Source organism: Peromyscus eremicus, chromosome 20 (assembly GCF_949786415.1).
Source record: "Peromyscus eremicus chromosome 20, PerEre_H2_v1, whole genome shotgun sequence".
Classification (NCBI taxonomy): Eukaryota; Metazoa; Chordata; class Mammalia; order Rodentia; family Cricetidae; genus Peromyscus; species Peromyscus eremicus.
The window spans coordinates 9,143,308-9,158,075 of record NC_081436.1 but is presented as its reverse complement, the minus strand read 5'-3'; the positions used below and the strand labels follow the sequence as shown (position 1 = coordinate 9,158,075).

Genomic DNA, 14,768 nt, shown 5'->3' with positions numbered 1-14,768 from the left:
CCCTCCACTCCCAGCCTCCCAGGACCGCCGGAGCTGCTGTCCCGCACGGATCTGGTGCTCTGGGAAGCCGCATCACCTGGTCGCAAGACGGTCTGAAGTCGCCTCGTGGCCCCGCGCGTCCTCCCCTCCCGAGTCCTCGCGGGACCGCGGCGGAACGCCGGTCGCCTGGTTCAGGAAGCGAGGAACGTCAGAGAGGAAGTAGGTTGTGCGAGCGAGCGCGCGCGCGAGGAAGGCTGATCTCAGGCCAGGACCTCGCTGCAGTCCTCTATCCTGGGCCCGGTTTGCGACCGACCGGCTCGCTTCACCCCAGAACCGGGTAGTGGGTGCACCCCCCCGCAAAGGCGTGGGCAGCCCCGCAGGTAGCCTCTGCGCTGATGGTCCGCCGATGTCTCGCTTGCTGGAGGTGGGGAGTGTAGGAAGCTGTCAGGGGTAAGTAAGCGCAGCACAGCTTGGAAGCCGCAGATGAGCAGAAAAAGCAAAGCCCAAGAGAGCGAGAAAGCTCCAGTCACGTTCGGAATGGACACAGTGCCCCCCCCCCCCAACAGAAGATTTTTTAAAAATCCGACTTTTCCGTGCTTGAAAGTAATCCTTCAAGATATGCATCAAAGACCTCAGGTTTCTTTTATTCTATTTTCATGCTAAACATTTTTTGCTACCTCCATGTTACGGACAGATCTGATTTCCCAGGCTAAACTTGCACCTTACAGTCTTGTTTCCGGCCCAAGCAGAAAACCCTGGTGCTGTCTTCTCCCTTTCTACATCGGCAGACTTCTGTGGATTGCCCTGCAGAATACATCTAGCAATGGGACACTAGCACCCTTTCGAACCTTCCACATAAATTTTTGGTGTTCTCCTCCAGTCGCCTCTTCCTGTTTCTTTGTCCTTGCTCTGCACACCAAATTGTCCAGGGAACCTACGCTTTTGGCATGAATATAGAAATATCTGCACTCCTCTGGGAACTTCCACTGACTGTCTCTTCTCTCAATTCAGAAGATAATCGAGTCAATTCAAAGCCCTGGAGTCTAATCCCTCATCTATAATCCCACCTGCTCCTTGCTGTATGTTTGTGGAAGCTGTTAGGTCTCACACCCGGAACAAAAAAGCTAACTGAGGTGTCTAGAACATATCAAAGTGGATGCTGTCCACCAGGTTCTCCCAGCTTCCTGCAGTCCCTAGCTCTTACAGGGTCCTCCTGTACCTGGCATACCCTGTCCACTTACCCTGAACTGTGGGTACTGGGTACCAACTCAGCCACGCAGCTTCCTGCCCCCCAGCTTCTCTGGCCCCTATGTAACTCAGCCATTTGGGCTATGCCAGTCTCCTAGCCCAGGCTGCCACTTTTAGTAGGCAGCTCCTCTCTTGCTCTCCCTCCCCCTCCTCACATGGCCAGGCTCAGTTTGGCCATGTTCACTCTGGACTCTCCCAGATGTCTCTGTCTCTGCCTCTGGCTATGCTCTCCCTCATATCTGTAATAAACCTTTCTCCTCAACCCCTTGGGAGCAGTCATGTCCTCCCTGTTATTTCCTTTCTTCATTCAGAAGCACCTCCAACGTCTGTGCCTTCTACTCATATTCCCCAGAAACGTTCCCAACAGGCACCCAGCTAAAATTAGTGTTCCCATCCCTGTCTTCCATCACGATCTCCTGAGGCCCTTGGTGACTAACCGTTTTAAAGTCACAGCCCCTTGTCTCCATCTGGCACTGCCTTATTTACTTGACAAAACACCATGACCAAGGCAAGGCTGAGCTCAGCTTAGAGGGATGGAGCCGACCCCAAGCACAGTGGGAGAGTGGGAAAGGCAGCCTGCAGGCAGACAGACAGGATGAGATGGAGCCGCAGCTCAGAGCTCACATCTTGAACCACAAGCAGGAAGCAGAGAGAGCACACTGGAAATGGCCCAAGACTTGAAACCTCAAAGCCTGCCTCCAGTCACACTTCCTCATCCTCCCAAACAGCCCTCAATTGGGAACCAAGTATTCAAATGAGGGAAACTCATGGGGGCCTTCTCATTCAACCTACCACAGACACCATTTAACATACTGTGAAATGCATTCTTCGCTTACTACCTTCTTCCTCCATTAGAATAAAACTCCTGTGTGTTCTTGTCCACTTTTCCCTCTAATTTTCTTAATGTTTCATTTCCAGGCATCTGGATCAATCACAAATAGGACACCTTTTTGGTGAATGGATGACAGTATATATTTTAGTATATCCAAAGCATTTTAAGTTGCCACTGAAGTAAATCAGTGTATAAGAAACATGAATGTTGCCTGTGGCATCTAAAAGGTCTTTTTGCAGATGTATCTGGGAAAAATGGAGCTGTTGTAGGGTGAGAGTCATTGGGAGAGCTTATGTGGAACATTTTCGTTTGGGTAGAGGGTGATGTTCAGTAAGTAAAACATTTAAAAAAAAACGGCAAAAATGTGAGTATGAGGATAATAAGGAGGAAAGGAGTGATGGAGAAGAGGAGCCAGAGTGGAAGGGAACCAAAAGCCTCTACATAGGAGGAGACTTGTAGTTGGTTTTTTGTCTGGATTCAGTGTCTTTGGGCCCCATCTCAAACCAGTTAGGATGTGTTTGTGCCTAAGCAGCATTGCTCATAGGGGAAGGCACAAACACATCCCATCCTTAGCAGTCAGATCTGGTCTTTTTAAATTTGGGAGTACCGCAGTAGCCAAGGAATCGATCTGGTCCTGAAGGATGTTAAGCTGATCTGAAATTTCTTGAAGTTTTTCTGAGATCTGGTGGGACAGAGAGGCTAATTGATGCAAAGAGGGCTGTAGTCCAGTGTAGGCTAGCTTTTCTGTCCTGCCAGCTGCTCCCAAATAACCACACAGAGGCTTAATGTTAATTATAAATGTTTGGCCAATAGCTCAGGCTTGTTTTTAGCTAGTTTTACAACTTAAAGTAACCCATTTGTATTAATCTATGTGCTGCCCCGAGGCTCATTTATCTCATCTGTGTACTTCCCATCCTGCTTGCTCTGCATCTCATGGCGTCTCCTCCAACTCTACCCTTCTTCTCCCCAGCATTCTCTCTGCCTTGAAAATCCTGCCTAGCCATCAGCCTTTCAGCTTTTTATTTACAATGAGAGCGACACATTTTCACAGTGTTCAAAAGGATTATTCCACAGCAGTCCACCTGTTTTAGTTCCAAGTCCTGGAAACAATATCTATTGTGGCAGAAAGAGGGATAAGTTGGATGGCCCATTAGTTCCCCTTTTGGAGGTAGCCCAAACTGGTTTTGGGGGTTTGGGAGCACTGATTCCAACTGCTTCGAGCTGACAAAAATGGGTGATGTAGAAGGGACCACAGTTAGGGTGCCTCAGAGCAGGATCCATCCAAGGAGCTGCAATAACACAACAGATCGGAAAGATCGGAAACATAAGTTGGGAGCTAATAACTGTGCAACCTTGTGGGAACATTAAGAGGCAAAGTTAAAGAGGAAAATGTTTCAGATCAAGGTTAATGTAAGCAATTGTTTAGTAAGGTTAAGTGATCAGTTGTTTCTAGGTCTGTGGTGAGGGCGAACATCATGGCAGAGAGCACATAGTGGAACCAATCTGCCTACCTCACGGTGTGGGGAGGGGCAGAGAGAAGGAGGGAGGGAAGAAAAGAGATAGGAAGGGGAATAGAGCCCATACTCATCAGGGGCACATTCCACCTTTTCATTTAGGTAGGTCCCACCTCGTAAAGTTACCACCAGTTCCCAATATCCCATTAAAGCTATGAATCCATCAGTGGATGAATACATTGATTGATAATAGGAGAGCCTTCATAATCCAAACACCTACCAAATGCACTCCCCTCCCAACACAGAACACTACTATATTAGGGACAAAGCCTTCAAAACAAGAGCTTTGGGGAGATATTTCAAACCCAAACCCTATCATACAGAGAGATATGAATACTAGCATAGAAGCTTACAATCAGACAAATGTACTTTTTACTGTTTTATAGCTTTTATATTTTGCACCATTTGAATATATTATTTACTCCCAAGGTTAAATGTATTTAAAAATGAAAACATACGGAAGCAAATCCTTGAAAGAATAGTATGAGTCTATTTCTCTTGATTAATTGGAAGGAAGGATTTTTGTTTGTTGAGAATGAGGGACAAGGAAACCACAGAGAGAGGTAAAAGTAGGAAATGGCCATGAAAGACAAGGAGAGAAAAGTAAAAGTTAAGTGCTGGAGGGGCCCAATGGAAAGGCACGTTCTCATCAGTCTGTTCAGTAATCTAGGGCTGTGCTCAGCAGCTCCATGGACAAGTAACACTGTGAGGTATCTCTTAGCTGCAGCCTCTGAGGTGGAACACTGGGAAACAAGGATCAATCAAATAAAGGCCCTATCAAGAGAGAAGCCACAGAGAGGGGCCATGGATTCCACCATACAGAAAACAGAAGTCATGCAGATCTCACAGGCTCCAAACTGTTCGAGGTTCTTGTATACTTCGTGAAAAATAGGTGGATGGGATATGTCTTTAATGCTGTATAAATTAGTTTGCTTTTTTTTTTAACCTTTACCAAAGATGGTTGCATAAAAACTTATAACAGTAGATGCTCAGTGTTTTAATAGTGATGGCTCAGTTGTTAAGAGCCCTTGCTGCTTTTGCAGAGGACCCAGGTTCAGTTCCCAGCACCCACATGGTGGCTCACAGTCATCAATAACCCCAGATCCAGAAGATCTGGTGCCCTCTTCTGACCTCCGCAGGCACCAGACAGGACATGGGGCACATGCATACATGCAGGCAAAATAGCCATACACAGACAACAATAAAATAAGTAAATCTTTTTAAACATTTAATAGTAAGTAGCCAGGCGGTGATGGCATACGCCTTTAATCCCAGCACTCATGAGGCAGAGGCAGGCGGATCTCTGTGAGTTCGAGGCCAGCCTGGGCTACAGAGTGAGTTGCAGAAAAGACTCCAAAGCTACACAGAGAAACTCTGTCTCAAAAAAAAAAACAAAAACAAATTAATAGTAAGTAGGTACTAATTGAAAAAAATACTTTAAATTCAGAGCTAAGTCTCTTCTATTCATTTTATAGATTTGATTCCTGAACATGCTCCCAAGTCTCTTTCTAGTAAACATCTTGCTTTTTATAAGTTTCACCTGGAAAATTCCAGCGTCAGAATGAAGTTTTCCAATGTTAGTTTGGGGAGGGGGGAGAATAATCCTAGAGGGTGATTACACAAACACTTTTTAGTAGGAGGTGGGTTGCAGTAAGAGTTGCTCTGTGTTCAGACGGTCACTTGCCAGCATCTCATGCAGGATAGCAATGCATGGCATGCAGCTTCTAGAAGCTGTCTCTGATACTGTTGTAAAGTTGTAGGGTTTGTCCAATTTGTTTGTTTGGTTTTTGTTTGATTTTCATGACAGGGTTACTCTGTATATCCCTGGCTGTCCTGGAACTCGCTCTGTAGACCAGGCTGGCCTTGAACTCAGAGATCTGCTTGCCTCTGCCTCCCAAATACTGGGATTAAAGGTGTGAGACACCACCGTCCAGCTGACCTGCTATAAAGTTCTAATGAGAATTTTTCATATTTCAGGTAGAAGATGAACAAGCCTCTGACACCATCCACGTACGTTCGCAGCCTCAATGTCGGAATCATTCGGAAGCTGTCGGATTTTATCGATCCTCAGGAAGGATGGAAGAAATTAGCAGTGGCTATTAAAAAGCCATCTGGGGATGATAGATACAATCAATTTCATATAAGGTAGTATGGCGTTTATTTTTCTTTTTAAATCCTTCCCATCACAGGAAGGATACGGGCATACACACTGTCTAATACAATTGCCTCTCTCTTCTCATCTCTGCTTGATTTAGTAGAAAATACAAATTCAGGTTTCAATTTTGTGCTGTATTTTGAAGTTAAAAACTTAATGTCAAAATTTGTCTTACGTAGAAGGAAGAAAATAAATTATTGGGTTTTTTGTTGTTGTTATTTTGTTTGTTTTTAATCAATCTGGTAAAGACTCTAAAGCTAGGCTTCCAAATTATTCTTCCTGCAAATGTCTGCTCATGTGAAGGCCAACATCATAAAGTACAAGGGAGAAGCTCAGCTTTCAAACTTGGAAACCAAATTCCCAAGGATAGTTTGTTGATATTTCCATTAAAAATGGGAGGGGGGTTACTGCAGCAGTCATTCCAGAGAGAAGGGGCTCTTCCCTACCAAACAGTGCCACCAGCTGTCAGAATAGCAAAATTTATGATGTTAGCAATGTGCAGCCGCCAGTGAAGACTGGTTCCCACGAGGCTCATCGGGGCCCAAAAGCATAAAAGTTTTGTCCACATATTTTCTATGCATTAAAAAAGAGAAAACTAACTTTTGCTACTGACCCGGTCTTGTGTAGCCAAGGCTGGCCTCAAACTTGTAAGGCTAGCCTTGGACTCCTGATCCTCCTATCTCTACCTGCTAAGTGCCGGGATGACAAGTATACACCAGCAAGAGAGAGGTACATGTGTCGTGACGAAATCTGAAGCACATCCCCCTATCCAAATGATCAAACAGTGCCACCAGTCATGGCACAAAACTGCATTTTGTGCCTCTGGGTATAATGTAGCAGGAAGAACACATTACCTCCTGTGTGGTTCTTACCAAAACTGTTAATCATGATTGAAATTACTCATTAAAAAGTAGTCCTGTAAATGGAGACAGTGAGACACAGAGAAGATACCTGGTCAACACTGTAGGCATGCCATACATAGAGAGAGAGGTGGAAAATGTAGCCAGAAGATTTCCTGTATCCCGCCTGGCCCACAGTTGGGACAAATCTCTCACTCACAGCCCCACAGTCTTTTATAAAATAATCACACAGAGGCTTATTATTATTTATAACTGCTCGGCCATTAGCTCAGGCTTATTACTGACTAGCTCTTACACTTAAATTAACCCATAATTCTTATCTATGTTTAGCCACATGCCTTGGTACCTTTTCTCAGTTCTGCCTTGTCATCTTGCTTCCTCTGTGTCTGGCTGGCAACTCCTGACTCTGCTCTTCCTCTTCCCAGCATTCCTTTAGTCTGCTCGCCCCACCTATACTTCCTGCCTGACTACTGGCCAATCAGCATTTTATTAAACCAGTGTACAAAAGCATTATCCCACAGCAGGAAAGAGCATTCAGAAGAGCACAGAGGTGGGCAGATGCTGCCAGTTGGCCAACTGATAAATCTAGATGGAGGTTAGGTTGTTGTTCACTATGTTATTCTTTCAAAGTTTTTGTTAAGTTTGAAGTGTTTCCGAATAAAACCTTTGGAAGAAAAACAGAATGGGCTGTTTTGGTTAAGTTTTCAGGATTACTTTCTAAAGCTAATTTTTAATTTTAAAGAAATGAAATGAAGAAAAAGATGTTTTTCTTTCTATTTGATTAAATATAGCTAAGATCACAGCCTAGGTGCACTCTGCTTCATGAAGCAGCCTTATTTGTTTAAAAGTATACAGCTAGAAGACTGAATATGTCATGTAAGGTGCAGGTAGACCTTGCAATGTAGCCAAGTGGTTTAAAAGTGTACACTTTGGTCAGAAGAGCTCAGAATTTGGATCTAAACTTGGGTACACTTTGAGTGTGCTGTGTGGTCACAGCTCGTTATTCCACCCAGCCCAGTCTAGCAGTCCCATGCTAACTTTCTCAACTGTCTCTCTAGAGAGGTCCTATAGCTCTCTGATAAACATTCAGGGAATATTTGATAAATAATATCAACTGGGTGGGTTTGAGCAGTGTGTGTGAGTGTGTGTGTGTGTGTGTGTGTGTGTGTGTGTGTGTATGTGTGTATGCGTGTGTGTTAAGTGAGCGTGCTTGTGGAGGCCAGAGGTCAACATGAGGTGCCTTGCTCACTCTCGCTCCATCTTGTTTTTTGAGCCAGGGTATCTCACAGAACCTGGAGCTTATAGATTCATCTAGACTAAGTAAACAGCGGGCATCAGGGATCCACCCATCCCTGCCTGTCCAGCCCAATATCAGAGCAGGTGCCCTGCACTGGCTTTTTGCCTGGATGCTGGGGAATCTGATCTCAGGGTCATCAGTCTTTATAGTAGCAACAGCGACCACTTCCCAACTGAGCTGTCTCCTCTGCCCCAAAAGTCAGCTTACATTTTTTTTAAGAGTTGTTTATTTTATTCTATGTGTGTGCATGCTTTGCCTACGTGTATGTATTTTCACCACGTGCACACCGATGCCCGAAGAGGTCAGAAGATGGTTTTAGAATCGCTAGAACTAGAAATACAGGTGGTTGTGAGCTGCCCTGAGGAGGATGCTGGGAACCAAACCCTGGTCCTCTGGAAGGGCAGCCAGTGTTCTCAACCACGGAGCATCTCTCCAGCGCCAGTGGTTAACTTATCATCCTCTTTGGCCCCTTTTCTGCTGAGTGTCTTTCTCCTAGTCAGGGTCCTTACGGGTTCCCTCACACCCCCGTTGCTTTTCTGTCCTCAGGTCCAGAGATCCGGACAGAAGGGGATGCGGGAGTGGTGTGGAGATCAGTGCCTATTTTCATACGAACTCTCCTTGTGTACTGGTTTGTTTCTTGCTTTTCAGGAGATTCGAGGCCTTACTCCAAACTGGAAAAAGCCCCACTTGTGAGCTGCTGTTTGATTGGGGTACCACCAACTGCACAGTCGGGGACCTTGTGGATCTTCTGGTCCAGATTGAACTCTTTGCCCCAGCTACTCTCCTGCTGCCGGGTAAAGTGGGTGTGGCCAGAGCGTCAGCAGCTGGCTGAAGTGGCAGGAATACAAGTGTTTATTTTTCTTTTTACTCTCCTGTGGAATGAACGAACCTGACATTTGAGTCCCCTGCATCCTTTCAGCTCTCCCTAGCTTTCAACCACTCTAGATGCCCGGTGCTCTGGACTGTGCTGCTAAATTACTAGAAGCTTGGGGATGGAGTCTAGCCCCGTCAGAGTCAGGTAGTTTTGTGCCAGGAGGGTTTATTTAGAGGGATGAAGAATGTATCCTGTACGAATTTATTCTCTTGAGCCATGTCTCTCTCTAGACCCCCATTTGGCTTTACCTTGACAGGATTCCCATCATGGCTTCCTTATTCCGTCGTTCTGTCTTCTCATTACCCCACTTCCTTTCTCCCTTTGATACACTAGGGGGTCTCAACCTTTACTGTGTAAAGAATCTCAGAAAGATCTCATTGAACATGTAGATTCCCGGACTCCATGCCATGCCTTCTTTGGGGGTGTTTGTTTGGTTTTTGGTTTTGTTTTGTCAAGGGTTTTTCTATGTAGCCCTGGCTGTCCTGGAACTCACTCTGTAGAGCAGACTTGCCTCAAACTCAACAAAGATCTGCCTGCCTCTTCCTCCTGGGTGCTGGGATTAAAGTGTGTGCCACCACTGCCCAGCACCACACCTTCTTAATAGGACTCATAACACTGAGTTCAGTGTCTAAAATGTTTTTGGTCCTGTTCCCCCACACATATTCCGTGTGTGTGTGTGTGTGTGTGTGTGTGTGTGTGTGTGTGTGTGTGTGTGTGTTCAGTTGTTTGTTTTTGAGATAGACTCTCATGTAGCCCAGACTGACCTTGAATTTACTATGTAGTCAAGACCAGAGTTGAACTTGATCCTCCTGCCTCCACCTTCAAAGTGCTGGGATTGCAGGTGGGTACCACCGTGCCAGCTGGATCTCTATTCTTAAATAACTACACTGTTTCCTAATTTCCTAATGGTTCTGAACCACTTTCGTAAACACTATCACTCGGTCTATTCATCTTTATCACAACGGACAGCATCTTACCGGGTGTCTTCCTGTGTTTGGTGAGGATGTAGGGCCAACATCTAGAAGCTGCATGTGAGCTCCTGGTTGTCTTGGTTAGGGTTTCTGTTGCTGTGAAGAGACACCATGAGTACGGCAACTCTTATAGAGAAAAACATTTAACATTTTACTGGGGCTGGCTTACAGTTCAGAGGTTTAGTCAGTTATCATCATGGTGGGAAGCATGGCAACGTACAGGCAGACGTGGTACTGGAGAGGTAGCTAAGAGTCCTACATCCCAATCATCAGGCAACAGGGAGAGAGAGAGAGAGAGAGAGAGAGAGAGAGAGAGAGAGAGAGAGAGAGAGAGACTGGGCCTGGTTTGAGCATCTGAGAACCTTAAAGGCCCCTCCCAGTGACACGCTTTCTCCAACAAGGCTACATACACCTCCTAATCGTTCCACTCCTTATGATCCTAGGGGGGGTCATTTTCATTGAAACCACCCCACTGATTTTTCACAAAGACCTTTCTCTTACACGGAGACTAATTTTGTCTTCTTGTTCGGCAGACGCTGTTCCCCAAACTGTCAGCTGTGTACCTCCTAGAGAAGCAGCAACAGTGGCGCAGACCCAGGGGCCTTGCTGTGAAAAAGACAGCACCCCCGTAGTGCCTGTGCCGAGGCTAGAACAGAGCTGTGGGCGGCCTGACTCCTCCTGCCCCGCCCAGAAAAGTCTGGAGTTCAGCGATACCGATACTCGTAAGTAACGCTGCCTGCTCTTTCCCTCTGGTGGGTTTGCCGTTGTAGCGATTGAAAGTAAACCTCGCCTGTTTGTGCTGTGGGCAGAGCACTTGGACATTTGTTTTCTTTTAAATTAATTAAGTACCATCGTCATGGGGCTGGAGAGATGGCTCAGCAGTTAAGAGCACTGGCTGCTCTTCCAGAGGACCCGGGTTCAATTCCCAGCACCCACGTGACAGCTCACAACTGCCTCTAACTCCAGTTCCTGGGGATCCCATACCCTCACACAGACATACATGCAGGCAAAACACCAATGCACATTTAAAAAAATACATAAATAAAAGGTACCATCGTCGTGGCATCAGTTACTAGTTCTTTTGGTGACTTGAAGTGTAGATGTAATGGTCTCATTAAATAAGAAACACAGAGCCAAATGCAGAGTTAAAAGCCCCAGAGGTCAGACAGCAGTAGCTAAGAGCTGAGACTAAAACTGCCTTCTTATCACCAGCTGCCACTACCGTCCTTCCCCTGAGAAAAAGACCTACTTCCTGTGTGTCTGTCTTTTTATTGACTTTCTGTTCTGCCTTCTCATTGGTTGTAAACCCAACCACATGACCTCCTCATCACTGCCTGTCTATACCTCCAGGTCTCTATGGTTATTATTGAGATTAAAGGCATGTGTCTCCAAGCTGGCTATGTCTTTGAACACACAGACTCTGCCTGCCATGTGATTAGATTAAGGGTGTGTGCCACCACCACCCAGCTTCTGCTATGGCTTGCTATTAGCTCTGACCCCCAGGCAACTTTATTAATATACAAATAAAATCACATTTCAGCACAAATGAAATATCACCATATTGAAGTAATTGGGACATGCAAACAGTCACAAAAACTAAGAAAGAAAGCAAGTCAGGGTGGTGCTGTATACCTATGCTCCCGATACTTGGAAGGCAGAGGCAGGATGGTCAGGAGTTTGAGGCCAGCTTCAGCTGAATAACAAATACAAGGGTAGCCTGATCTGCATGATATCCTGTCTCAAAACTAAACACATAAAAAAATAATAATTTTTAAATGTGACTAGAGTTTTGGAGGAGTAGGACCGAACTTAGCCGAATAAGTATTTTGGGTGGAGATAGAGTGTTTGGTACAGAATCACCAAGTGTAATTGTCATAAAAAAGGTTACATGTGAGTGTGTGTGTGTGTGTGTGTGTGTGTGTGTGTGATCTTCAAATTGAGAAAGTATCAGTTACTAAAGCCACATTCCTTTGTGTAAGCACCTCTTCCTTATTTTGTCGACGTGGTAGGTTTTCACAGTTTTTCATTTTATGAACTGAAGAGTATCACGAACAACTTTGATGAACGGCCTGTTTCTGTCGGCGGCAGCAGAATGGGAGAGGGAGGCTTCGGAGTGGTGTACAAAGGCTGCGTGAACAACAGGACCGTGGCGGTGAAGAAGCTCGGAGCGGTAAGCTGTCCCCCTTCCTCCTGTCGGAACAGGCTGTCAGTTAACATTCACGGATTTATCTTCTCAGCACCTGCTCCCTTTAAGTGGACCCCATCCTAACTTCATCTCTCTTATCATGTAAGAACCTACTGAGGGCTGTGAAGAACTATCTCTAGAAAAGCGTTTATGGACACAGACATAATAGAATCATGTTTGCAATTGTGGTAGATTCACAAGATAAAGTTGAGAAGCCTTGTACCACAACGCCTCGTACATAATTTAGATTAAAGATAAGTGTGGTTAGTTGTTGTTTTTTTGGGTTTTTTTTGGTTTTTTTTTTTGGCTCTTTGCTTTTTGGGGGCCTGCCACCCAGCTCCCAAATAAATACACAGAGGCTTATTCTTACTTATAAGTGCCTGGCCTTAGCTTGGCTTGTTTCCAGCCAGCTTTTCTTCAGTTATCCCCTCTAGCTTTTGCCTCTGGGCTTTTACCTTTCTCTCTGTCTGTATACCTTTGTTTCTTACTCCATTGCTTACTGTATTGCTGGGTGGCTGGCCCCTGATGTCCTCCTCCTTCTTTCTCTCCTAGATCCTTCCTCTCCCAGATTTTTCCTTCTATTTATTCTCTCTGCCTGCCAACCCCATCTATCCTTTCTCTTGCCTTGCTATTGGCCATTCAGCTCTTTATTAAACCATCAGGTGTTTTAGACAGGCACAGTAAAACAGCTTCACAGGGTTAAACTAATGCAACATAAATGAATGCAACACATCTTTGCATTGTTGCACGAATCCTAAATGGTCTTCTAATAAAAACCCAGAGCCAGATATCAGGGTAAAAGCTGAAAGATCAGAGAGACAAAGGAACAAGCCACTAGAGAAACTTCTCACCACTACTGAATCCTCGGGCCAAAAGCCTCTGTGTCCTCAGCCAAAAGGGCTCCAAACTCCTGTCTCCTCCTGCCTTATATTCCTTTCTCTGACCAGCCATATCACTTCCTGTGTCAGCCTTCCTAGTGCTGGGATTAAAGGCCTGTGACTCCCAAGTACTGGGATTAAAGGTGTGTGCCACCACTGCCTGACCGCTATTGCGAACTCTGTGGCTGGCTCTGTCCTCCAATCTTCAGGCATGCTTTATTTCTTTACAAACAATATATCACCACATTGCATCATTAAGCAAATGTTCCAAAGCATAAACAAACATAACACACCTTAAAAATAATATTCCTCGAGAATGGCATGACCAGGGAGAAGGGAAAAGCACAGAGGAAGAAGCTGCTGAGAAGAGAGTATACCCTACAGTTCTCAGACGGGATGTTCCACAGATGCCTATTAAGTTGGCAGCTGGTCTCATCTGAGTCTTCTTTGCAGCCCAGCTTCCTTCTATCTGCCTGGGACACAAGAGCGCTACTGACAACGACAGACATGACTCTCAGCTTTTATTGCTTATTCTGTCAGGGAAGAGCCTAGTGAATCTGGTCAGTTTCAGGAACTTCCTGAAGCTATTTTGAGTTGTTTACCTTCCTGCTTAAGGAGCTTCCTTCAGGGTGGAATAAATGTTTGATCTCAGAAAAATAATAATAATAATAATAATAATAATAATAATAATAATAATATTCCTCAACAGATAAAATACTAAGAAAATGTCATCTGGATACTTTTGTATGGCCTGTCTCATTTAAAAATATCATTTAGGTGCCAGGGAGATAATTCAGTAGGTAAAGGTGCTTGCCACCAAGCCTGATAATCTGAGTTTGATTCCGGGGACCTACTCGGTAAAGAAGAGAACTGATTCCTACACGTTGTCCTCTGACCTCCACATGTTCACTGTGGCACACACACACACACACACACACACACACACACACTAAATAAATGTAATTTAAAAAATTATATATATATATATATATATATATATTTGAAACAGGGTCTCTCTATGTAGTCCTGGCTATCCTGGATCTCACTATGTAGACCAGGCTAGCCTCAAACTCACCTGCCTCTGCCTCCCAAGTGCTGGGATTAAAGGTATGTGCCACAACGCCCAGCAAAAACAATATTTTTTTTAAATGCACATTATGAAAAAGAAGTTTCCTTGCCTGTCCCTTTCCCCTATTTCTATAAGGGTTTTTTTTTTAACTTTTAACTATTGATTAATTATAATATCAATCGTTAATCTTTAAAATGACAATGTCCTGTGCATGTATGTGCCACGGGCATCCCTTGTCATGGAGGCTGCAGGTGCTTTCCTAGGATTCGATTATTTTTCTATTCATATTTGCTTTCATTTTGTTACACAGAATTCTTCTTTAAAATTTTCCCTGTGGTGAAGTTCCACATTTCATTTTGTTCCTACCATAACCCAGAAAGGTTTATATATATTTTTTTTCCTTTCTCCAAAACAACATGGACCTAGGGCAATCACGTGTACTTCCAGATGTCTCTAATTCTATAAAGAGAGTAAGGTCTTAGTGGAGAGCATGTGTACCCCTGTGTGAATGAGCATTCATGACCTGAGAATGGCCATGTCACAGACCTCAGTGCCTCGGGCTCTCCTGTGGTCTGAGTGTGGCTGTGACAAACGGTTGGCCTTTAGCCAAAGCCGGTACATGTAAAGGGACTCGACCTCTGTTTTCTCATCCCAGGTGACTGCAGTCTAAGGCTGCTCCCCTGCAGAGAAGCCCCCTACCAAGATTAGCTCACTGGCATCCTAGGACATGCTGTACACAACAAACACACCGAGTCTCTGGGTGGCTGGTATGACTCCATCTCCCTTGATCCCAGCTTTGTGTTACTTATCTCTTTTCTGTCTGTCTGTCTTAATCTCCTGTCGCTCCCTGTCAGATTGCCAGGACCCAGCCATGCAGACGATAGCAAGACATTATTTTTAATTGAT

General features: G+C 44.9%; 1 protein-coding gene across 1 annotated transcript in view; it reads left to right on the top strand.

Moving 5' to 3' along the window:
* Irak4 (interleukin 1 receptor associated kinase 4) overlaps window positions 1–14,768 on the top strand; it is a 28,179-nt gene continuing 13,411 nt past the window's right edge. The window contains exons 1-5 of the mRNA XM_059247861.1: window positions 1–202; window positions 5,555–5,718; window positions 8,534–8,679; window positions 10,264–10,452; window positions 11,740–11,900. Coding sequence (XP_059103844.1) covers window positions 5,558–5,718; window positions 8,534–8,679; window positions 10,264–10,452; window positions 11,740–11,900 — 657 coding nt within the window. The 5' untranslated portion in view covers window positions 1–202; window positions 5,555–5,557. The remainder of the gene's footprint in view (window positions 203–5,554; window positions 5,719–8,533; window positions 8,680–10,263; window positions 10,453–11,739; window positions 11,901–14,768) is intronic.